The sequence below is a fragment of the Lissotriton helveticus genome, chromosome 5_1, assembly GCF_964261635.1.
Source record: "Lissotriton helveticus chromosome 5_1, aLisHel1.1, whole genome shotgun sequence".
In the NCBI taxonomy this organism is placed as follows: Eukaryota; Metazoa; Chordata; class Amphibia; order Caudata; family Salamandridae; genus Lissotriton; species Lissotriton helveticus.
Genome location: NC_136065.1, coordinates 1,802,104,864 through 1,802,128,558, shown reverse-complemented (window position 1 = coordinate 1,802,128,558; position 23,695 = coordinate 1,802,104,864). Strand labels below are relative to the sequence as shown.

The following is a 23,695-nucleotide window of genomic DNA, read 5'->3' as shown; positions in this document are numbered from 1 at the left end:
GGATAGAGCAAGCTGAAAATTCTTCCAGAGAGCTGTTTGTAATTTTTAAGGATATATTGTCACTTGCAAGAACTACGGCTCCCAATAGCAGCTCAGTGGATTCTTGCAATCTGATAGCAGACTTCTTCACAGAGAAGGTAGCAAGGATATGTACTACCTTTGCGTATGAGGCACGCAATGGGAGTTCGGAGAGGGTGGGGTTGGTCAACGTGGAGGAGGCACACTGCCTCTCCAGATTTGACCTCCCCTCCTGTGACGACCTCGAAGCCATGACCTTAAGCATTCAATCCGGTTCACCAAGGGACCCTACGACGCCTAAAACTCTGAGGGAGAGCATGGAGATCCTAGTATCTTATATTAGGTATCTCCTTAAACTCTCTTTTGAATCAGGTGTGGTCCCAAAAAGGTGGAAAGAAGCAATTGTTATTCCCATTAAGAAAAAGCCGGATGTGAGTGCGAGTCAGTTGGAGAACTTTCGACCCGTCTCACTCTTGCCATATTTTGCTAAAATAGCTGAAAAAGTGGTCAATACTCAACTGACAAAGCACATTAACCAGCTCAGCTTACTGCACCTGACGCAATCGGGTTTCCGGGCCACGTACTCTACTAAGTCAGCACTGCTTCTGTCAACAGAAAACATTTACAGACACGTAGACAAAGGTCAGACTGTTGGCTTTGGTCCTGTTGGACCTCAGCGCCGCAATCGACACCGTCGCCCACCCGCTGCTCCTACATCGCCTCAAGAAAGGAGGGCTGGATAGACTGGCCTTGGAGTGGCTGGGATTCTTCTTACAGGATCAAAGCTTTCAGGTGTCCCAACAACCATATTATTCTAAAAGCATTGTGCAGGCTCAAGGGGTTCCCCAGGGCTCTATACTAAGCCCCACTCTTTTTAACCTATATATGGCCCCTCTGGCAGACATTATTGTGAATTACGGCATTAGTTACACGGATGACACACAATTGGTGGTATCACTATCTCAATCTCATGAAGAGGCAGCCACCAATTTCTCCACTTGTCTACAGGAGCTGGCAGTCAAGTAACTGTTTAAAGTTAAATGGCAGCAAGATGGAGGTTCTAATGGTGGGCAAGGCTCCCTCCATATGGTTCTCGTCGTGGTGGCCGCAGACCCTGGGACCCACCCCCTCCCCCAGTAACCAGGTTAAGAACTTGGGGTGTGGCTTCATTTTAAGCTCTCATTTGATTACCACACCAGAATTCTGGCCGGAAAGTTCTTCGGAATAATGAAAGGCCTTCGGAAGATCCTAGATGTGCTGCCTGTGGCAGCCAGGAAAACTCTAGTCCATGCGTTGGTAACTTCCCACCTGGACTATGGGAATGCTTTATATCTAGGAGCTAGTGGTAAGTGTGTGCAGAGACTTCAATACATTCATAACACTGCGGCTCGCCTTGTTCTGATCCAGCCCACGAGAGCTCCCTCTAGGAATGCCCTCGCTGCCCTACACTGGCTCCCGGTGAAGGAGAGAATACTTTTTAAAGGGATGTATGACATTACAACGCATGCTTTTACCACGCATGCCTTTATAACGCAGTTTTTACAACGCATGCCATTACAACGCATAGCGCTTTGGGGTGCTGGATAGTGAATAGTTTAATTTACTATTCCAACTCCAGTCCCCGTGGATAGTAGGGAAGGTGTTGGATAGTAAATTAAATCTATTCCCTATCTTAGAGCGCCCCCCAGCGCAATGCGTTGTAATGGTTTGCGTTGTAAAAGTTGCGATGTAAAAGCACTGCGTGGTAAAAGTTGCGTTGTAAAGGATGTTTCCCTTTTTAAAGCCCTATGTGTCAGTCACCGCTTTATGCAGGGAAACGGACCTAGCTATCTACATAGTCTAATGTCCCCCTACACTCCTACCTGGGCCTTGAGGTCCGTGGGCACGGGACAGGTCAAGATTCCAGTAATCAAAAGAGTGAGAATGGGTGGGCGATTTTTCCGATACCTGGCCGCTAAACACTGGAATGTCCTCCCTCTCGCTCTTCGGATAGAACCATCGGAATGGCTCTTTCGAAAAAACTAAAGACTTGGCTCTCCCACATATAGGTTAATCTCTGAAGTTATTTCATGTTACTGCATTAGACAGGGCTGAGGGCTGCAGCGCGGGGACACACTAGTGAGTGTAACCATGTGCTTTATAAGCTTACTTATTATTATTTAGTACCGGTGTTTAGGACTTGGCCATGATGTGGAACAGAGTATTAGGTAGTATGGAGAAATAAACCGTAAAAGAAACTGTACAGATTCCACCGCAGTAACTAACCAGCAGGTGCTCCATGGGAAAAAATTGCTTTGCATATTTCTGAATCATATATGTTATGAAACAATCCAAAGTATGTTGCTGTAGTCACAGATTATAGTTAGTGGCCGGAGGTTAAATCCACTAACCAGGTCACAGCGGAGTTGGTAATCAAATGTTTGAAAGAGCTGTGTAAAAGAGAAGGTTTGCCACAGACCATAGTAACTGACAACAGTGTATAATTTAAGTTGCGCACCATGAGAGATTTTCTGGCTGTGAGAGGCAGTGAACACTTTTGATCATCTCTTTCCTACCCCCAGAGTAATGGCTTGGTTGAGAGAGAGAACATAACCTTTATAGAACGGCTTCTATCAGCTCCGTGCTGTAAAACAAAACTGAGTGTGGTTGTGTCAGACTACACCTACCAGCATAGGAAGAGCCACTTTTAGATCATGAGGGATAGAAATCCGAAAGCGTTGTCGTCTAAAGGTGTGGAAAAGAAGAAAGGGTGGAAGGAAGATACCACTGCGCTGCCAAAGGGAGAACTTGTGGAGTTGGAAGTCAGAGGCTGGGTTCATGTGAAAGAGGATGGATTAATGTGCACATAAGCTTTCCCAGCCTCGTCAGGTAAAAAGGGTTGACTTGAATACTGTTTTGTTGAGTGATGGAAATGTATGGAACCGGATAAAGGTGGCTAAAGTGCCGGAGTGTTTGACTCAAGGGATGAGTGATAGTAATATGGTAAAATCGAATGGGGAATCATATGGGTCTAGGAAGCGCAAGGAAGGCACCTCATTGGTTTGAGGGTTTTGAAATGTATTAATTCCTCCTTGCAGAATATGGTATTTGAAATGCATTGCAGTGTTCTGCATTACTATTTGTTTTGTTACTTCCAGATATGTCAGTGTATATTTGTAATCATTTGTATTATTTGTATTTTTATTAAGGGAGGAAGAAGTGTAACACCCTACTTTTCTGGAACATGGAATGGATGTTATGGGGCTTCCGAATGCCACACACGAGTTTCTTAGCTCACTAGTTGGCTGCAGGGTCCCCCTGATGGTTTAAATTGATTAAAGTTTCGAGTTACCTTTCCACCACGTTTGTTTCAGCGACCGTCACTGTGCTTTCATTCCAAGATCACCATGGAAGGAAAATATTCAAATAATCCTACTGGAAGGGAGAAATCACCCTGTGCATCAGAAACCTGTGTATTTTGCGTGCAGCAACAACCCCCCAAGTTGGGAGTTGTTGCTGCAAAGCAAACACGAAGGCTAAGTAGAGTCCTTCACCCTGGCAGCCCGCAGGACTTTCAACAGTAATAAAAGGACATGCGCCACTCATGTGGATTCACTTTCACTACAGAGATCATTATACGGTCTAAGTTACCCCCCACATCTCTGAAAGGGTGGGAGTTACACGGCAGGTATCAGCCTGTGAAAGGAGTGCGGAGTGATAAAGGCATGTATAGCTTGTCTAGGGGATTCAAGCGAGGCGTGTGGCCTAGGGAAAGAGGGGTGGTCCCATCTGCTACAGGTGGCAACAGCATGTTTGTCATTTAAGAGTCGCCAGGGGTTGCAGCTGCGACCCCTGGCTTGCTCCTTGCTACCCCTGGCACTACTTTTGTGACCCCTGGCCTCAGAGATGGCAAAATCAGCGCCTGGAACACAGGGGCAGCTCTTCCCAATGGACGCTGGTTGGAGCTCCACTTGCCTGGTTTCTATTTGTTGAGTACATTAGCTGGAATATGACCCTATCTGAAAGCTAAGATAAGGAAAAAATGCTGTTAAATATATGTTGGATATATGCTAGCGTGTGAGAGTGCTTATGTGAGTGAGAGTGTGTGAATGTGTCAGTATGTGTAAACTTGTGTGTGAGTCAAAGTAATGGTCAAAGGCATGCGATGTCACTTCCGCTACGCCTTGTATTATGGTGAAATGACGCCCATGGACAACAGTGAGCACTGATGCTTGGCAGGCAGTATCTGAATGAAATATGTGAACTTGGGACTGGGTTGTTGATTTTTTAACGAACAGAGGGTCGTCTTGTTTTTCATCTTTTAGTCAGCAGGTGGCGCCCTTGTACAGGCAAACTAAACTGGCTGAGCCAGCGATACATAGAAAGATTATGTCACAACCGGAGCATCCTCAAGGGCAGCGCGACCTGTTCTAATGAGTGGTGCAACTGCAGCAGGAGAGACGGCGCAGCCTTTCACCTTCAGGGCCAGAACGGGATACTAGGACGCACAGCTACGCACTTTAAAACGTGACTAAGAGGAATGACATAAGGGCGCGAGTTACCCTTTCACCTCCCCAACCGCACTGCTCCCTTGTTGGGGACATGGTCTGCGAGCCTTTCGCCTTCCGTAGTGTGATGTTGTGGGTGTTGCCGCAAGAGTATATGACCTGTCCCCTGCAGTCTTGTACGCTCTGGTACCGAAATGTGGCTACAGAGTCCTTCTGTGATTTGGCCACTGGGAAAGAAACAGATTTACCTCTCTCTAATGTGCGATGCCTCATGAAATGGTGTATGTGTGACCAGGGCGGCTCCCCCATTTGAGCGGAGGGGCATCGCCCCACAAGCCCCAGAGCGAAAAAATAAAATGGAAATAAAGTTTATTTATTACCATTTAAACTTTTGGGCAACCCGACCCGCCGAACTGTCAGGACGGGGCGGGGTCAGCGCTGCCGAGTGGCAGCAGCAGGAAGCTGTGCGCATTCAAATGCGCATGTCTCTTTGGGCGGACATCTCCTATAACTAAATAGGTGGGCAGCCAGACACGCGTATTTAAAGTTCTCTAACCTATCTGTCTTAGACAACTGGGTTAGAGAAAGCACAGGCCTCTAGTGCTCTTAGGACCGCTGGGAGAGCCTACTCTATCCAATCCTGGTGCTGCTTTCATGCTGTGAGAACAGTACCAGGATTGGGTGGTGTAGTTTCCTGCATCTGGAGCTTCCTGGAAAACACCTGAGGGAGGAGGATATCGCGCTGCGAGGGAAAGTGAATTTTTTTGTGCCTAACCACCCTTGGTACAAGCCAGCCGCCACTGTAAATGTCACTCTTTAACTGCAAGATACTTGAAGACAGAGCCTCTCGGCTCTGGAACAGGACTGCAAGACTAGGGCTCATAGTCCATGGGCTCTAGAGATGCTCTCATCAGTGTTTGGGCTTTTGAATATGTAACATTACCAACAAGAGAGAGCCTCTTTACTATGTCCTGACAGATCCCTTGATTTGTTAAAAGGGTGCTCCTATTTAATTATAGGAGATCCCACACCTACTCTGTTAGTGGCATGCTTCATCATAGGGTTGCCACCCAAGATGCCTAGTGCATCTGGGTGTGCTGCGACTCCTGACTTACAGCAGAGTGGGTTTTTCTTTATCAGAGATCAGAGCAGCTAAAATGACGTTAAGGTGTCCCTACCAAAAAGGGCAATTTTGTTGATGGGAGCCTTAGCTAAGGTTAAAAGAATGACAAAGTTAGATGTGAAGTGACACAGGTGTTTACCATACTCTTGTGTACTTGTGCGTGACAACATGCAGAGCTTTGAGGACACCAACGTAGCGGGTACAACACCTTGACAAATGTGTGACCACAGGGTCTGCCGGCCTCTAATTCTCTTTGATGTAATGGGCAACAAAAACATATATTAATCCACAGGACGTGATCCTGTGGTGAGCATAACCGTCACAATCTCACAAGATCACAATTGATAGTATGCACGAGTACACCAGTGTATGGCACACACCTGATAACATAAAAGGGATCTAGCTATCGGTCCTGAAGAAAGCCACTTGACCCTGAGTGGCATCTATAAGACACGGCTGAAACATGTAGATCAAGATATATTTGAGACATCATAATTGTTTAGCTTCGCATCTAACCTTGCAATTCTTTTAACCCTATCTAAGACTCCCATCAATAAAATCGCCCTTTCTGGCAGGGAAACTAAAGGTAATCTTAGAAATTCTGATCCATGATAAAGAAAACCCAGCTCCGCTGTAAGTCAGGCGTCGCAGCACACCCAGATGCACTAGGCACCTTGGGTGGAAACCCGATGATGAAGCATGCCACTAATGGACGGACATGGGTGAGAGTTCTCCTATAACTAAACAGGAGCACCCTTTGGACAGATCAAGGGATCTGTCAAGACATAGAAAATATCCTCTCTCTTGTTGGTCATTTAATATAGTTTAGAAGTGGAGTGAGTCCTTGCTCTGTTTCTCCCCTCCTTGATATGGTTCTTTTAAATATGTAATCATCGGGCCCTATCCACGGATGGGTTGAGCTTTAGCCGAAGAACCCTTGTGTCTGATTCAGCAAATGGCAAGGTTACTGGCACAAGGATGCAGGCCATTGCAGCGAAGCCACTGATCCGCTTGGTCAAGGGACTGTGTCGATACCAATGGAAGGCTTCGGTACTGAAATCAGATGACAGAGCATTGTGTCTCCTTGAATGGAGGCTTGGCTGTGGGCATGAGGCTACAGATCCTTGTGTCGCTACCAATGGAAGGCTTAGCTGCTCATGGAAGTTTGGTTATTAGCTTTTCATTACAGATCATTGGTTGCAGATGATTGCGTCTCTCTCAGCTGAAGTTTGGTTATCTTGACTTCATCAATGGGGGACTGCTATTGTCATGGGTTTACAGATCATTCGTTTCTAGTCTATTACAGATGCCTGTGTTTCTATCAAATGAAGTTTAGTTATTGGAAGATTACAGGTTATTGTGTTTTTTCAATGAATGTTTGTTTACTGGCATGAGGCCACAGACCAGTGTGTCTCTGTCAGTGAAGGTTTGGTTACTGGAATGGGAGTGCAGGTCATTGGCTATTGGCATACTACAGATAATTGTCTCTCTATTAATGAAGGTTTGGCTATTGGCTGATTACAGATGATTGTGGTTTATTATTGGAGGTTTGGTTTTTGGCTGATTAGAGATGATTGGGGTATACCAATTGAGGTTTGGTTATTAGCCTGAGATTATAGATTATTGTGGTTTTATCAATGGAGGTTTGGTTATTGGCTGATTACAGATGAGTGTAGTTTATCAATGGAGGATTGGTTATTGGCATGATATTAAAGATGATTGTGGCTTAATCAATTGAGGTTTGGTTACTTGTAAGATATTACAGCTCGCTGTTTTCTATTTCACTGGGGCTGTGGTTAGTGGCTCGCCCTAGTTTCTACTCAATGGATGGTGCGAGTATTGGCACATCTTACAAGGATAATAAATGTGACCATATGGTGCTGATACAGGATTCTAGGCACATTAACATTATTCTAGGTTTATTGTAATGCCTGGTTACTGGCACAGGCACACCGAGTGTTTCATGCACAGGGATGTGTGCCAGGGGCGTAGAGCCTTTAGCTTCATGGTTGTGTGCAGGGCATTGCCACTGGGGATCAGAGCAACTCGGCTGTAGGCTTTAGTGCCATAGGAAATTGGCACAGGAGTGTGGAAATCTTTACCTAAAAATATATATATATTGGAAAATGGCAAGATGGTGGAAGTCGATACTGTAGAGCTCCCATTACATTAGAAATGTGGGCAATGTATGCCCTGTCATTCCATGCCACTAGATGCCAGTGGTGACACGTGGCGAGGAATGCGAGGACACTGCCAGACAGTTATTCCTGTACATATTTGCGAGTCTGTGGATAAGACTCTGTGGTACAAGGGATTGGCACAGCCATATCTTCCACCTCTAAGTGTGGCCTAGTGGTACAGTCTTTTCACCTTTAAGTCTATGAAGAGAAGCTGGGTATAGAATACCGTTTTTCATCCCAAGCACCCGGTGGTTCATGAGCCTGGCACGTGTACACACAGCCTTCCACCTCTTAGTTTGGATGGAACATGTGACATTGGCAGAGTGGTACTCGCCTTCTACCGTAAGTTTTGTGTAGTACAAACGTTCGGCACAGACATGCACAGGCCTTTCATTTTCACGCCTCTGTGACACATGGGACTGGCACAGGCACACAGAGCCCTCCACCTCCAAGCGTGGGTGGTGCATGGCCCTGGCACAGTGGTACGCAGTGGCACACACCTGTCGCCTGCATGCCCGAAGGATTCAAGACCTAAACCCGGAAACATAGGACGCCCTTGGCAGAGGGGAGCGGAGCAGGCCTCATTCACTGCCCTGTTCTCGAGGTCACGGGCACCCTCGGCTCTGCTGGCACTCCACTCGAGGGAGGGAGACTGGGCACCGCAAGGAGGGCACCTGATCCCTGTGCCTTCCGAGTGACATCAGCACCCTCCTGCGGGCCAGATGTCGCCGCCTCCAGTGAGCCGTGATACCCCGGCTCCCCTTACACCCCGAGCCGCCGCCGCCTCCCGCCACGCGCAGGTTTCCAGGGGCAACGACTGACATCAGCGCCCCTCGCGCCAGGTATCAGGTGAAGGCTCCACGTGACAGCTCGCGGGCAGCAGGCTGGGCGCGCGAGAGGGCTGCAGGGTGTCCTCGCTGGGTCTACAGGGCGATTCATTCATCCAGGCACTCATCCTTGGACTAATTCATTCACCCACACACCTATCGAGCCGTAAATCCATACACACCCACACACCAGTTTATTCACTCATGAAAGTCTCCGTCTATAGATCCAGGGACCCTTGCATTCGAACATCCAATTACATAATCGAGGCAACCCCCCACCCACACACCAATTAATGCAAACAATGAGCATAGACAAACAACCATCAACACCCTGCGCACATCCATTCAACTAGAAAACAAATGCGCGTACCATACATGTCGACGTATCCTCAAAGTGTGTATATCCATTGTAGTAGTAAATGTAGTAACATGCCGACCCACACAACGCCTGTGCACATTCTTCGGTGAGGAGACGTCCTGAATGACAGCGTCAGCCCATTCTCGCGTCTTATGGTCTATGTGGGTTTGCTGTACAGATCTGGACATTGAAAGTGGGGCCTCAGGCTCTTTCAGCAGTGGGGGTCGCTCTTTTTTTATATATATATCTCATGACAATAATATTGTATCCACTACATTATAAGGTAAGTGTGTAATTACTGTCCTAAACTCCACTGATGCTCAGATTCTAAGTTAAGAGTCATTTCATTTCATAAACTTTTATTCGATTATAAAAATTTGCATAATCATAAAAAGTACAATTTATAAAAATCATCGGTTTTATACTGAAATTCACATGTTATAGTTTATAAAACAATGCTCTGACGGGTTTTCATTACTTTTTTTAAAAAGGTCGATATCATTTTGGCTTCGTGCGGGTTTACCGGTGACTGGAGATAAACAAGCGCTGGATATGTGCTTCTAAGACCGCTTGAACGAAGAAGGGGAAAAATCCATTTTTTTCTGGCTACGCTGTGATATTTGCAGAACAGTGTGACATGGACCGTTGATTGCTTAGAGGCCCCGTCACACAGACAACAACACAGATTCCGAGACCAGTTGTTCTGTTCCGGAAATGAGACCAAGCGGAAGAAAAGATCGAACCGGAGTCTTGTCAATAGAAACTTTTCGTAGTTTGAAAGAAAGAACGTCAGGTAGGGCTGTATCAGTTTCTCTGGTTGCAATAGGCAGATTTTTCCGTTTTGTGTTTTTACAATCTCAGCCTGATTGCGGAGTTCTCTTAAGTGGCCCATACATAGTTCTTTAAGCTGTTTCTTTGAAATGTCTTCTATTGAAGGTGGATCAAGAAAATATTGCTCCCGATCTAGATCTTGAAAAAATTTAAAAATGTAGTTGAGCCAGGGAATTTTCCTCCAGTGAGCTAGGCTAAGGCAATCGGCGATGAGGGAGCGTGTTATATGGCTTTCTGGGTTGCACCATATGCGATGCCATAGAATGAGAGGCTGGCAGCGTATGGTGTCTGTCACAAATTCCATCCCTAGCTCTCGATGTGATGCTAAAATCGGAGAGCTGTGGGGAAGGGCCAGAACGTACTTAATAAAGGCGTTCTCCATTACCTGTAGTTGGTTAATGCTTCCGTATCCCCAGATGCCTGCTCCGTAACTAGCCACGCTGTGGCACTTTGCGTAGTATAGCGTTAGCAGTTCGGAAGGAGCTGGTTTGCCAAGTTTCCTGGAAAAGGCGCAAAGTGCTGATGTTGCTCGACGGAAGTTGAGGTTTCTGGCTTCAATGGCTTTACGCCAGGTCATTGAATCATCCACGAGTATACCCAAATAGGGGTATACTGTTGTTTTTTCCAGCTTGGTATTATTTATATGCATGGATTTTGAAGCTCCGTGTTTGGGTCCTATGGTCATTGTAAATGTTTTCTTTGTATTTACTTTTAGACCCAGAGAGTCCATAAACGTCACATATTTGTTCAACTGTCGTTGGAGTTGATTAGCTGTACGGGCCAGGATGACCGAGTCGTCGGCGTAGAGAAGGATGGGTATAGGGCGGCGTGCTATCTGTGGGAGGTCCTGGCTCCCTGCCAACATAGCTTTTTCGATCCCGTTGGTGTATAGATTGAATAAGAAGGGAGCCAGTACACACCCTTGCCTTACTCCTCGTGTGATTTTAAAGGGACGTGACAGTTCGCCGCCGATGCCATAACGCACTCGGCCTTCTGCGTTGGTATATAGACCCCTAAGGAAAGCCAGTATCGGTGGGTCTACTCCAAGATTGGACATAATTTCCCACAGCTTTGCGTGCTGAACGCAGTCAAAAGCCGCGCTCAGGTCTACGTAGACCAGGTAGATTTTTCCTTCTTTTGCGTGAGCATATTTTCCGGCCAGGAGGGTCAGGTTTAGGGCCTGCTCCACCGTTCCGAGCCCCTTCTGGAAGCCATATTGCAGGTCTGTGAAGATGTTATTTACCTGGGCCCAAGATTGTAATCGGTCCAGGAGTAGTCGGCCTGCAATTTTGCCCGTGGAATCCAGAAGGGAGATCGGCCGGTAGCACGCGGGGTCGTTGCGGTCCCCTTTCTTGAATATTGGCAAGAGGGTGGATGATGACCATGATGGAAGGAGACCGATTTCAGCGACTGCAGTCATTACCCGGGTTATTACTAGCGACCAATAGTCACTATTGTGTAAAAACAAGTCCATAGGTACCCCGTCTGGGCCGGGAGCCTTGCCAGTTTTTGACGCTTTGATTGCCTTTCTGACCTCAGTGACGGTGAAGCGTAAATCAATGGGAAGAAAATTTTTCTCTGCTTCGTCCTCGCGTTCTATTTGAGGTGTGTCAGATGGCGAGCCGAAGATTTTTGTAAAGTGGTGAACCCAGTCGTTCTCGGTTACTGCTACGTCAAGGTGGTATGGATCAGTGTTGTTATCTAAAAAAGGTGATCTGATGGTCTGCCAAAATGTGATGCTGTCCTTTTTTAGTGCGCTTTCATGTAGTTGGCACCAAAGGTCTCTCTTTATCTGCCGCCTTCGGTTTTTCCTAGCTTCGTTATATGTTTTCCTCCGGAGTGAAATTAGTTGGGCATCTCTTGGTTTCTGCCGGAGGGCTTCTTTTAAGAACGTGAGGGCCTTTCTGCAGTCTGAGTTAAACCATCTTTTAGTTTGGGGTTTGGGTTTGTTTGCCGTGTGTTTGAGTAACTCGTCTCTTATTGCCCCTTGAATGCTATGGAAAGAGGTGATGATTAGTTCGGGGGAGGCCTCTGCGGACAAACAGTCCCTTAACCAGGGGTGCGCTTTTTCAAGTATCCTTTGCGAGGTCACTTCAGGGTCGACTTTCGCCCATTTGATGGCGTACCCGTTCTTCTTCTTTATTGTTATTGATTGTTGGTCAAGAGAACTGGTTTTAGTTGCGGAGGGGCCCGCTTTCTCCATTGTGAGCTCCACGCTGAGGGGATAGTGATCACTGATCGGACTGGACCCTACTTTGTAGTTTTTTAGCGATCTTTTACACGTATTAGAGGCTAAGATAAAATCAATGGTGGACATACAGCCTCGCCCATGGAAGGTGGGTAGAAATTCCTGGGCCGGGTCAACTAGTTCATTTACAAAGTCTAGGTCCATAGTGAATAGGATTTCATTTAACTTGTTTCCGCTTTCAGTGTGTGCGAAGTGAGGGATGGGATTGCCGGATTCAGATAGTAGGCCACAAATTCCGATTTTGTGGTTTGGGCATAATGGGTGATTGAAGTCGCCTCCCCAGATGTATTTTATTGTCGCGCTTTGGTTCGCGCTTTGTAGTATAGATATGTAAGCCACCATTTCGTCTAGATTTGTACAACAGTCCAGAGTACCTGCGTTATTATAATAATTTATGAGTATGTATATATTCCTCGATGCGGTAGTCTGGTGGGTAATTTGGATGATTTGAAAGGTAGGTGTTTCTTTCGTTAGTTTTACCGTGACTGCTATGGTGTTGGAGAAATAGATCATGAGTCCACCTTTTGGTCTTCCCATTGTGCTAGGCGTTGCTTTGGTAAAAAATGTCTTATATCCCGCTAGGTGGAGGGGGGATGTACGCCAAGTCTCTTGTAGACACAAGATTTGGTGGCTTCCTGCTATTTCCAGCCATTGAGGGCATGTTATTTTTCCGGTTAGACCTGCGACGTTCCAGAAAGCTATGCCTATGTTCATGGCCTCGTTGTCTGTCGAGGTGGCGGGTACTGTTTTGTGGTTGGTAGGGATTTCAGCGGCTAAAACTTGGTCAGTGGATGATCTTTCGCTCATGTCCGGTTTTTTGGGGGAGGTGTGGGTCGAAGGGTTGTTTAGTTGGATCGTTGGTGTCTCTGATGTGTCAGGCAGTTTTGATGGGGCTGTCGGGTGATTGTCAGAGACTGGGTGATATAAGACGGCAACTGTGTGTTGGCTAAGATCGACCATAGATGGTCAATCGACCATATCAAGGCACTCGTATCGATTTTGGGTCGGGAAGCCCTGCCAACCTTCATATGCTGGATAGGGTCTATCCTGCCAATATTGAGCTTGGCCATCGACGTATCTTTCTCTTGGCCCCCCCCTGTCTAAGTACTCACATGGGTAGTCCCTCCGACTCCATGGTGTTTGACGCCATGGGTCCTGGTTTCGTGGGTCTTTGGGATGATGGTGCCATTCCCAGGGTGGTAGGATATGATGTTGTTTCGCTGGGGGGTAAAAAAGAGAAAGGCGGTGGGCGTCTATTCCCCCTTTTTTCTCGAGTTGTGGCCAGGCACAGATGTAGTCTACCGTTGCGGGATCTTTGCATGTTACAATGATGCAGTCACCGCGTATTGTTTTCTTGGTTTTGCCTATCCAGGCTACCCTACGTGCTGACGTAATCCCTCCTGATAGGTGTGGTTCGAGAGGTCTATTTATGCTGAGCCACTGCATGGCCTTATTTTTAAGTGACCATGCAGTTTCTGGGGTGTCTTCTGCTAACTCGGGTACTCCTGTTAAAACTATTGTGTAGGGAGTAGCTTCAGGGGGCAAATGGGCTGGGCGTCTAACTGTGGGGAGTTTTTTCGGGGTGATTTCCGATGTGTTCTTGGATGTTTTTTGGGGAAGTAATGGATTCGTGGGCTGGGAGTCGGGTTTCTCTGTGGGGATTCTACTGGAATCTGGGTTTTGTGCTGAGCATGGGGTGTGTGTCGTGATCTTGCCTTTGGTAGTTGCCTGCTGTGCTTTTTGTTGTAGTGGTTTCTCCTGCTGGGGATGAGGCGTGTTTGCTTTTGGTTTGGGTATGGTAGACGGTGGATTTAGATTCTTCTGTGCTGCGAATGTTGCGTTTGAAGGGTTGAGTGTTTTCTGTATGTGTATTTGGTTTTGCTTTTTTGGTGGGTGTGAGGTGTTTCGCTGGCCTTTTACGTCTATCCTAGTGTTTGTATCTAGAAGAGTGGCCGATATTATTGTCAGTTGAGCTTCAAGATTTCTGATGCTCAACTGGATAGGCTTTAGGTATTGGTAGAGTAAATCTTTGGTGGTAGTGAGCACTTGTGATGTGGTTCTGCAGGTCTTACATTGCTCGGATGTGTTATTAATGGAAATTGCCTTATGTGGAAGAATGGAGTCAGGAATGTGCAGTATGCTATTGGAGCATGGGGAGTTTGAATGGGTGATAAGTGAGCTTTGTGTTTTTTCACTGAGTGATAGTCGAGTCTCCAATGTTGCCCTTACCCTCTCGCCATGCTGGGGCGGGTTGTCAGTTGTTTGGGTATCTCCGTGGGTTTGGCATCCAGCTAGGTCGGGGGTTGCTTCCAAGTCTTCTGATGTTATTGAGGGATCCGACTCAGAGTGCGTGACTGACAGGTCGACTACTGAAGGGACGGTGTTAAGATCTGTGACTGGGAGAGGCACTGGAAGTGAACTGTTTTGGGAGGTCAGGTTAATTGGGGATACAGCGTTCGCTATAGCACCAAGTGATGAGCGCTTGGCGTTTGCGGTCATAAGATCCATTGAGACTCTCTTTTCCATTAAAGCTATGCTTTGATTTATTGTTTCGTTGACCCGTGATATAAAAAGGTCGATAGGGCCAGTTACTTGTGCTACCTCCTGTGCATGTTTAGATTTGGGTTTGGAAGCACCTCTAGTTTTTGCTGGCATGCTTGTTTGTTTGTTGCTGGGTCGTCTATGAAAGAGGGATGGCCCGGTCCGGTCTCTATCGGGCACTAACGGGCAACAACGGGCCCGCCCTTGGCCCGGGCTTCGCCCGCGCGCGTCCCGCGATGCGCGTGGTAGGCCCTGTATAAGTAAGTGGGATGTGGGGAAGGGGCGGGGCACTGGGAGGGGGCGCGGCTCACGCGGGAAGAGGGAACAGCTGATGTTACTGACGCTGTCCCTCGCAGTCCCCGGGCCGCGCCTCTCGTCTCCGCTGCGGCCTCGCGTCTCCTCTCACAGGGTCTCCAGCTGGTATGGCTCAGGAAGGCTGCTCCTGCAGCAACGGCAATTAGGGATTAGAAAAGGCGCTAGCAAGTCCTCACAGCAGCAAAGTCTCTCTGGCAAGCGGCACCCGTGGAGCGGGGGCCGCAAGAGCTTTTAAACAGCCTGTAGGGGGCGGGGCACTGGGAGGGGGCGCGGCTCACGCGGGAAGAGGGAACAGCTGATGTTACTGACGCTGTCCCTCGCAGTCCCCGGGCCGCGCCTCTCGTCTCCGCTGCGGCCTCGCGTCTCCTCTCACAGGGTCTCCAGCTGGTATGGCTCAGGAAGGCTGCTCCTGCAGCAACGGCAATTAGGGATTAGAAAAGGCGCTAGCAAGTCCTCACAGCAGCAAAGTCTCTCTGGCAAGCGGCACCCGTGGAGCGGGGGCCGCAAGAGCTTTTAAACAGCCTGTAGGGGGCGGGGCACTGGGAGGGGGCGCGGCTCACGCGGGAAGAGGGAACAGCTGATGTTACTGACGCTGTCCCTCGCAGTCCCCGGGCCGCGCCTCTCGTCTCCGCTGCGGCCTCGCGTCTCCTCTCACAGGGTCTCCAGCTGGTATGGCTCAGGAAGGCTGCTCCTGCAGCAACGGCAATTAGGGATTAGAAAAGGCGCTAGCAAGTCCTCACAGCAGCAAAGTCTCTCTGGCAAGCGGCACCCGTGGAGCGGGGGCCGCAAGAGCTTTTAAACAGCCTGTAGGGGGCGGGGCACTGGGAGGGGGCGCGGCTCACGCGGGAAGAGGGAACAGCTGATGTTACTGACGCTGTCCCTCGCAGTCCCCGGGCCGCGCCTCTCGTCTCCGCTGCGGCCTCGCGTCTCCTCTCACAGGGTCTCCAGCTGGTATGGCTCAGGAAGGCTGCTCCTGCAGCAACGGCAATTAGGGATTAGAAAAGGCGCTAGCAAGTCCTCACAGCAGCAAAGTCTCTCTGGCAAGCGGCACCCGTGGAGCGGGGGCCGCGAGAGCTTTTAAACAGCCTGTAGGGGGCGGGGCACTGGGAGGGGGCGCGGCTCACGCGGGAAGAGGGAACAGCTGATGTTACTGACGCAGTCCCCGGGCCGCGCCTCTCGTCTCCGCTGCGGCCTCGCGTCTCCTCTCACAGGGTCTCCAGCTGGTATGGCTCAGGAAGGCCGCTCCTGCAGCAACGGCAATTAGGGATTAGAAAAGGCGCTAGCAAGTCCTCACAGCAGCAAAGTCTCTCTGGCAAGCGGCGGTTAAGAGTCGGTAGAGCTAATACTAGTAAATAAATACATACTTTCCTTACAAGATAGTAGTAGGCGAGGTGGTGATGTGATATTACTCTAGATCAATATTGTCACTTATAATATACACTGACAGTTAAGCATTCCCAGGTTGTCCATATAGGTGTATCTTCCTTTGGAAGATGAAGAGCTGGCTGGAACAAATCACCTTGAGTGCATCGGTCAAAAACTTTAAAATACAGAAATTGTAATGTAAAAGGATAAAAAGACAATAAACCACTATTGACAAAATAAAGAGATCTTTTAGACTTTCCATTCTGAAAATGGCCACTTCATGATGGACACTGATCGAGATGGACTGGCCTCCCTGAACTTACCTCTTTGAAATTGTCGAAGGCGGCCATTATGATATCGTGTCCACCACGAACCAGACAGACCGCAGCTAACAGCTCCAGCACTAGCGCCTTGGTCCTGGGGAAAGAAGATGCATAGTTGTTTGAAACTGAATACAGAGACATCCTAAAAGGGCCCATCCTCGGGTTACAAATTGTGCTGTAGGTTGACCCGACTACACAGTTTTCTGGGTGCAGTCACACATAAGCGCCTCTGGAAATGAACAAGGGCCCCATTTGTGCAAACCACATGATTTTCAATGCGTACGAAGGAGAGGGTTACAGCATCCATACTCCATACCAATGCTGAAAAAACTGACATCAACCCGCCCCGTCCCAGAACTAATCAATACTGTGCTTCATACTCGACCAGAGATGGGCCCTCGGTTATGCAATCTTTCAATAAAGAAGCATTCCAAATTTGTAAATAACTAGAGCACACTGGATCAATAATCACTCATGTGAAAAATAACCAAAAGAGACGATAACCTACAGCATTGGAAATGAAGTGGCTATGTAATTTATAGCACCAATTCCCATATTTCATGAGCATCTTACAATCAGGCAATGGCCTCTCCATGACTACTATTTAGAACTGTCCTATATCACTCACCCTGCTCTATTCCATTCCAAGCTTGTAAAGATGATGTCCCACAGAACCCATAATGCCTTTAGCAATGTCCATCCAGCATTGTGTACATCCCGGGCTCTGTTTATGGTCCAAATTATACCTGATCTGGCTGTGTGTGCGCAGAGGTTAGAATGTTAGTCGCATGGCGCCCATTCTGGAGTGTACAGTGTAGTGAGTGTTTGCTTTGGCCACTGGCTGGGATATTCTGAATGTTGCCTTTGGATTGCAGTTTAGGCGAAGTATTGACGGCAGCTGTTCCTCAGCTAGGTCTCCAAGGACATTAAAGCATACAGGCGCACTCATAGAAGCCTGTCACTTAGCCAGATGTTATTTGCCTTTTTCTATAGCCTTGCTCTACTCTGACGATATTAATATACCGCGCTTTGTGTCCTAGTATCATGATGATTTCTCTGACATAATCCTGGATCACAAGGCGGACATTTTATTTATTTTGGAGGATTGACCAGGAAGGTCTTCTTGTCTGCTCCTTCTGTAGTCATCTCAGATGGTTTCAAGTTTCAAACTACTTTGCTGCAGTCACCAGTGACCCTCAGCTGGTGGGTTTGCTCTCATTTTCCAAGAGAATATAACTGTTCGACTGCTGTCTGCTTCTACTGCAGTTTACAATGAAATCCTACTTGCAAAATGCAGATACTCTCCCATCTTTACTGTCACCTTAGTGCAAATGGACAGATTTCTTGGCTATGACTTAAGAGTAATCTGATGTCTTTCCAAATTAACAGCTCGAGTTATCTCTCAAGCAAGTCAGTGGCGTAACGAAACTTGAGGGAGCCCCCAGCAAAGTACATGGAGTCCCCTCCTCCCCTCCCCCCCGAATCCAGTCAGGAGCTCTCAGGGCAGAAGGCTTGGCTTATTTATTGTGAAAAGCAATTAATAGTGGATTGTTATCACACTGTGTTACTGGCTGTAGACAGGTATTTTGTTACATGAAATAACACAGATTACCATAGAGGCAATGGTTTTGGTTTTGTGTCATCTCTTGTGATAAACGCTGGGTGTAGAAGATTGTCATTGGGATTATCATGGTTAGACCTTTTGAGAGTGGGTTTGTATTTTGTTTTTCCAACAATCATTTTGTACATATTAGTATTTTTATAATGTATGTGTGCATGATGGGTGATGACATGAGAGCACTTCAGTAGGCCTGTGTGGTGGTTTTGGTGTCAAGAAAGACAAAAGCGGTGATCAAGCTTGAGGAGGAACATGACGGCGGGCTGAGAGCCGGTCGCGGCAGCACCAAGGCGTCTCCCGATGACCGAAATGAATGCAGCGCAGTAGCGAGAGATTGCAAGCTTCCCTCTGTCCAGGTGAGCGGTAGAGGCACTTCTTTTCTGTAATTACCGAACGCTGGGCTAAGCCGGCTCCTCTGTTTCTTTCCATCGAGGATTAACGGCCGTCCTAGGAGGTACAGCAGCAGGCGGCGCTAGGACCTGCGCTTAGGATCAGCGCATACCGGGTCTCAGATTCAGATGTGCTAGGCGCGAGTGGAAACGCCTTCATCGGGTGAACGCCGATGAGCGCCGCCGGCGGAGGCAGCGGAGGTGCCGGCCAGGTCAAGCATCTCCATAAACCCCATTTGTGCTCTTGAGATCGGCGAGTAGCAATCAGCAACCAGCGGTAAGGTGGCATGCATGGGGGGATAAAAGTAAGTCCCCAGAGAATTATAACACATCATTGCAAGTTAGAAAGCTACAACCCGCTCTACCTTATTTTTTATTGAGGTTGCAGAGGGTCAAGGCCGGTCTGATTACTGGAACACGCACAGAAAAAAAGATAGCGCTAGGGCCCACACGGACCTGCGTTCATTAGTATTCACGCTGGAAGAACGCCGACGATGCCTATGGAGCAGATTTTGCTCCGCACTATTTAAACTTAAATTTGGACGTTTGGTAACACACATACTTGAGCAACAGCCTACCAAAACGGACCCTGTGAGAAAGAAGCTCTACTCTCTGCTAGTAAGGGGTGAGGAGAGGGGGAGTAAGGTGGTAGCGACTCACGGATCTATTACTGGGAGGTGGGGTTGCATGGATCAAGCGCAGCTTGGTCTCCCAGTATATAAGAACACTGAAGTTCCAGCACAAGAGCCGGCTCTGTTGAAATGCTCTGAGTTAGGAGGGCAAAAATTGACGGAAGCTGCTACAGCTAAGAATACCAAGTCAGTTAATGTTGAGATTAGCTCAATACATGTAAAACAGGGAGATATCCTTCCAATAAGAAGAAACAGGTACCAGCTGAGATCGAGGGTAGAGTTAAGAGAGAAAGGGGCCTTAGAATTTGAAGAGAGGGAGCGACCTATGCCATTAACCCCCTGCAAGAGCAAAAAGAAAAGGACTACATTAGTTAAAAAACTTAAAGGAGTATCTCACGAGGGCCAAGCGGTGAAAAGTACTCCATCCCTAAAATCTTTTTTTAAGGTCCTAGATCAGGCTAAGCGTTCTTCAGTGCCGTTGGAGGGCAACATTGGCACTACATCTTTAAAAAACCGCTACGAGGTTCTAGAAAATTTGGGAAACATGGAAAATGTGGAGGAGGGAATATGTGCTTCTGCTAATTTAAATAAAGCACCCCCGGCAGATAAAGTAGGGGGAAAACTAGACACTAGACCCAAGAGTCAGGCTGCAATGGCTAAACCTGTACAAAGCAGTTCTAAGGAGCCGGGTGAGGAGACTAGGAGTGTGGATGCAAGCAAAGACAATCATTCAGATTCTGCTCAGATAAATTCAGGAATAAGGAGGAGTTCTGAAGACTCAAGTGAGCGTGAGAGTGACCGGCTAGGGGATCTTTTTCGATCCTTGAGAGGCGATATGATGTTGAAATTTGAGATATCGGAAACCAACCAAAAAACAATAAAGGACAGATTCGATGTGTTAGAATCTAAACTAGAAGAGGTCACTCTGCGCACAGGGAATCTTGAAACAGAAGCCGCTGCTCTGAACAAAACTGTACATGGGAATCAAAAGGATATAGAACATCTTAAAGCCCAGAATAGACCATTGGCTATGGACATTGAACGGTTGGAGACCCAAGCTAGGAGGAATAACTTAAGGATCCTGAAAATACCAGAGGGGGAAGAGTTGGAGGACTTAAAGGGATTTGTCTGTAAACTCCTGAGAGACTGTGTTTTAAAAGATCGTCCGGATATAGATTTGGAGGCAGAAATTCAAAGGGTACATAGAGACCCTTACAAGAGACGTACGGACAGGAAAACACCTAGGAAAATACTTGTAAACTTTCAGACATACAATGTCAAGGAGCTCATTCTAGGGAGATCCCTTGCGAAAACAGATTTACGTTATAAATCCAGCCCTTACCTCATCAGGTCCGACATTGGCGCAAGAACCGCACAAAGACAATGGGAACTGGGAACTAGAATGCCGGATCTAAGGTCACTGGGAGCACACGTCCAGATGAGATTCCCAGCTATGCTTAGGATCATGTGGAAGAACAAGACATATAGCTTCACACAGCCAGAGGAGGTTGATAATCTCTTAGATCGAATAAAGAGTGAGCAGGAGGTATAGAACTGGGCAGATAAGATGATTATTTCAAGGAAGAAAATAATAAAATGAAAAAAAAAAAAAAAAAATGGGGAACGGTGGAGGGGAATTTGAGAAAGTAAAATGTTGTATATGCAAGCTGTATGATAAAACAGGGGGATATGATGATTTATTTGTGATTTAATTTGTCTCGCTAGAATACAGTAAACCGGTCATGGGCACCACTTGGCTGCTCCGAAAGGCGAAGTCATCGCCAGGTATGTGTGGGGGGTTCCTCAGGGGGGATGGGTTCAACGGGGGGGGGGGGAGTCAGGAAAAAAAAAAAATCCTCATATATAAATAAATGTTTGATGCATAAAGGTATGGATGGGCACGAGCATATATTAGACCCATGATAAACTCATATAAGCTTAAGGTCCTGTCATGGAACATTAACGGTATAGGGGAAAAAATAAAACAGAATAGAATTTGTGAATTTTTAAGAAATTCAGACGCTCAAATCATAATGTTGCAAGAAACACATTTGGAGGCAGCACTATGTGATTCTCTCTTTAAGAAGTCTAGGTGGGTTCAAGACATAATTAGCTCCAGGCAATTAGGCGTCACAAGGGGAGTTTCCATCATAATTCGAGCGAACAGAGGGATAAGTTTGAGAAGTTTTGAGACAGATCAATCGGGAAGATGGTTAATCGCAGAAGTATATATTCTAACCATCCCCTATACAATTGCAGTATACTACGGCCCAAATGAGGACAATCCAGTTCCGCTGTCCAAACTTGAATTAGCATTATTCACGACAACTGGCCCTCTAATTTTAGGTGGTGATTTCAATCTGGTTTTTGATAAAAAATTAGATAGAACCTCTAGGGCTAAATACCACGCTCCCTCAAAATCACTTGTCATTCTAGATGCCTTAATGAAAGACTTTACTCTAGTAGATGTCTGGAGGAAAAAGTATAGATCTCAACCAGGCTTCACTTTTTATAGCAAAAAATACAAGAACTATTCTAGAATAGATCACTTTTTAGTTGATCAACACCTTTCCTTTACGCCTACAGGATTATCAGATCACGCTGTTCTGGAATTGGCAATCAAACTAAATATAACTCCATTAAAACCAAGGTGGACTCTGGAGAGATCACTTCTATTAGATAATCAGATAAAAGTAGAAGTTAAAGATAAAACACTAGAATTCTTTATAATAAACTTAGGATCCTCCTCTTCCCAGGTAGTTTGGGAAACTTACAAGGCCTACTTGAGGGGTGTTTTAAGCTCTCTAATGCACTATAAGAGAAAGAGCATAAAAATAAAAAGAAGGGAAGACCTGGCAGCAATAACAAGAAAGGATCTTGAACTACAAAATGCAATCTTAACGAACTCCAGTAGAGTACATTTGCTAGAGAAGGAACTGTCTGACTTACAGCTTCAGTTAAAAGTTCTGGATGAAAGAACTCTCAAAGAAAAATGGGAGTCTAGTAGATTAAAAAACTTTGAGTATGGAGAAAAGTGTGGAGCCCTCCTCGCCTGGAAAGCTAGAGAAGAGAGAACGAGAAATAACATTAAAGTCCTATTACAAAGACAGACAGGAGATCTGATAGAAACAGATGCAGAGATAAGAGAAGAAGCAAGGTCCTTTATGAGGAGTCTTTATACGGAAGACAAAGATCCTAAGGGGGAGGATTTAGAATCCTGGCTGGTAACAAAACATCTGCCGCAAATGTCTGAAACGGATAAAGTATATCTGGAAAGTGAGATAACAGAAGGGGAAATTTTAGGTCAATTGAAGAAAATGAAAAAAGGGAAAGCTGCAGGGTCTGATGGGCTGCCAGTGGAGATTTATTCAGACAACAAAGACCAATTAATAGCTCCATTAAGGGAACTCTTCAATCTTTTATTGATTTATGGCTACTCCACACCTTCCTCTTGGGGAGAAGCCATTATAACGCTCATACCAAAACCAAATAAAGATTTAAAAAGAATAGAGTCTTATAGACCCATCTCATTGCTGAATACAGATATGAAGATTTACTCTGGTATCCTAGCCACTAGACTATCGAAGGTCATAAAATCCATAATTCACCCTGACCAGAGAGGCTTTATCCCAGGGAGACAGTTAAACGAATTAACATTTCAAGCAATAGGGGCCATAGACTACGCTAACACTAAAAATCTCCCACTGACCCTGGTTGCCATAGATGCGGCCAAGGCTTTCGATCAGGTAAATTGGAAGTATCTATGGGCCACAATGGCGGCTTTTGGGTTCCCTCAAATCTTCATAGAGGCGGTTAAATCCTTATACCACAATCCAAAGGCAAAGGTCTTAGTCAACGGAACTTTATCTGAGTGGTTTGATATATCTCGAGGTACTAGGCAGGGTTGTCCTTTGTCTCCCCTTTTGTTTGACGTTTATATGGAGCCTTTTGTTTGTGGGATTAGAGAGGACAATATTATTCAATCATTTCAGCTTGGAAATCTGCCACTGAAGGTGGCGTTGTACGCGGATGACCTTCTCTTATATACCTCGGATCACTCGGTAGCCATTCCAAGGTTATTTTTTTTATCAGAAGAATTTGGGAAACTGTCTGGTTACCAGATAAATAAGGAGAAAACGGAGATTATGGGATGGAATAACAACATACATATATCGGGCGCAAAACAAAATATGAGGTACCTGGGAATTTACCTAACTCAATCAATAAAAGATATTACATCACTCAGTTGGCAAAAGGTGGTTAAGATATTAATAAAGCTTTAATAAGATGGGGGAATTTGCCATTAAACATATACGGTCGGGTCAACCTCATTAAAATGACAATCCTTCCAAAATTGACTTTTCTATTTAACTGCATCCCCTTATCATTTTTACTGAAAGACATTAATATTTTACAAGGTAAAATTGGATCTTTTATATG

The 23,695-nt window shown here is 46.4% G+C and overlaps 1 protein-coding gene across 1 annotated transcript in view; it reads right to left on the bottom strand.

Moving 5' to 3' along the window:
- Positions 1 to 23,695, bottom strand: part of FMNL1 (formin like 1) — a 382,798-nt gene that overhangs the window by 134,503 nt on the left and 224,600 nt on the right. Inside the window, exon 9 of the mRNA XM_078645122.1 lies at positions 16,617 to 16,710. Within this exon, the coding sequence (XP_078501248.1) occupies positions 16,617 to 16,710 (94 nt within the window). The remainder of the gene's footprint in view (positions 1 to 16,616; positions 16,711 to 23,695) is intronic.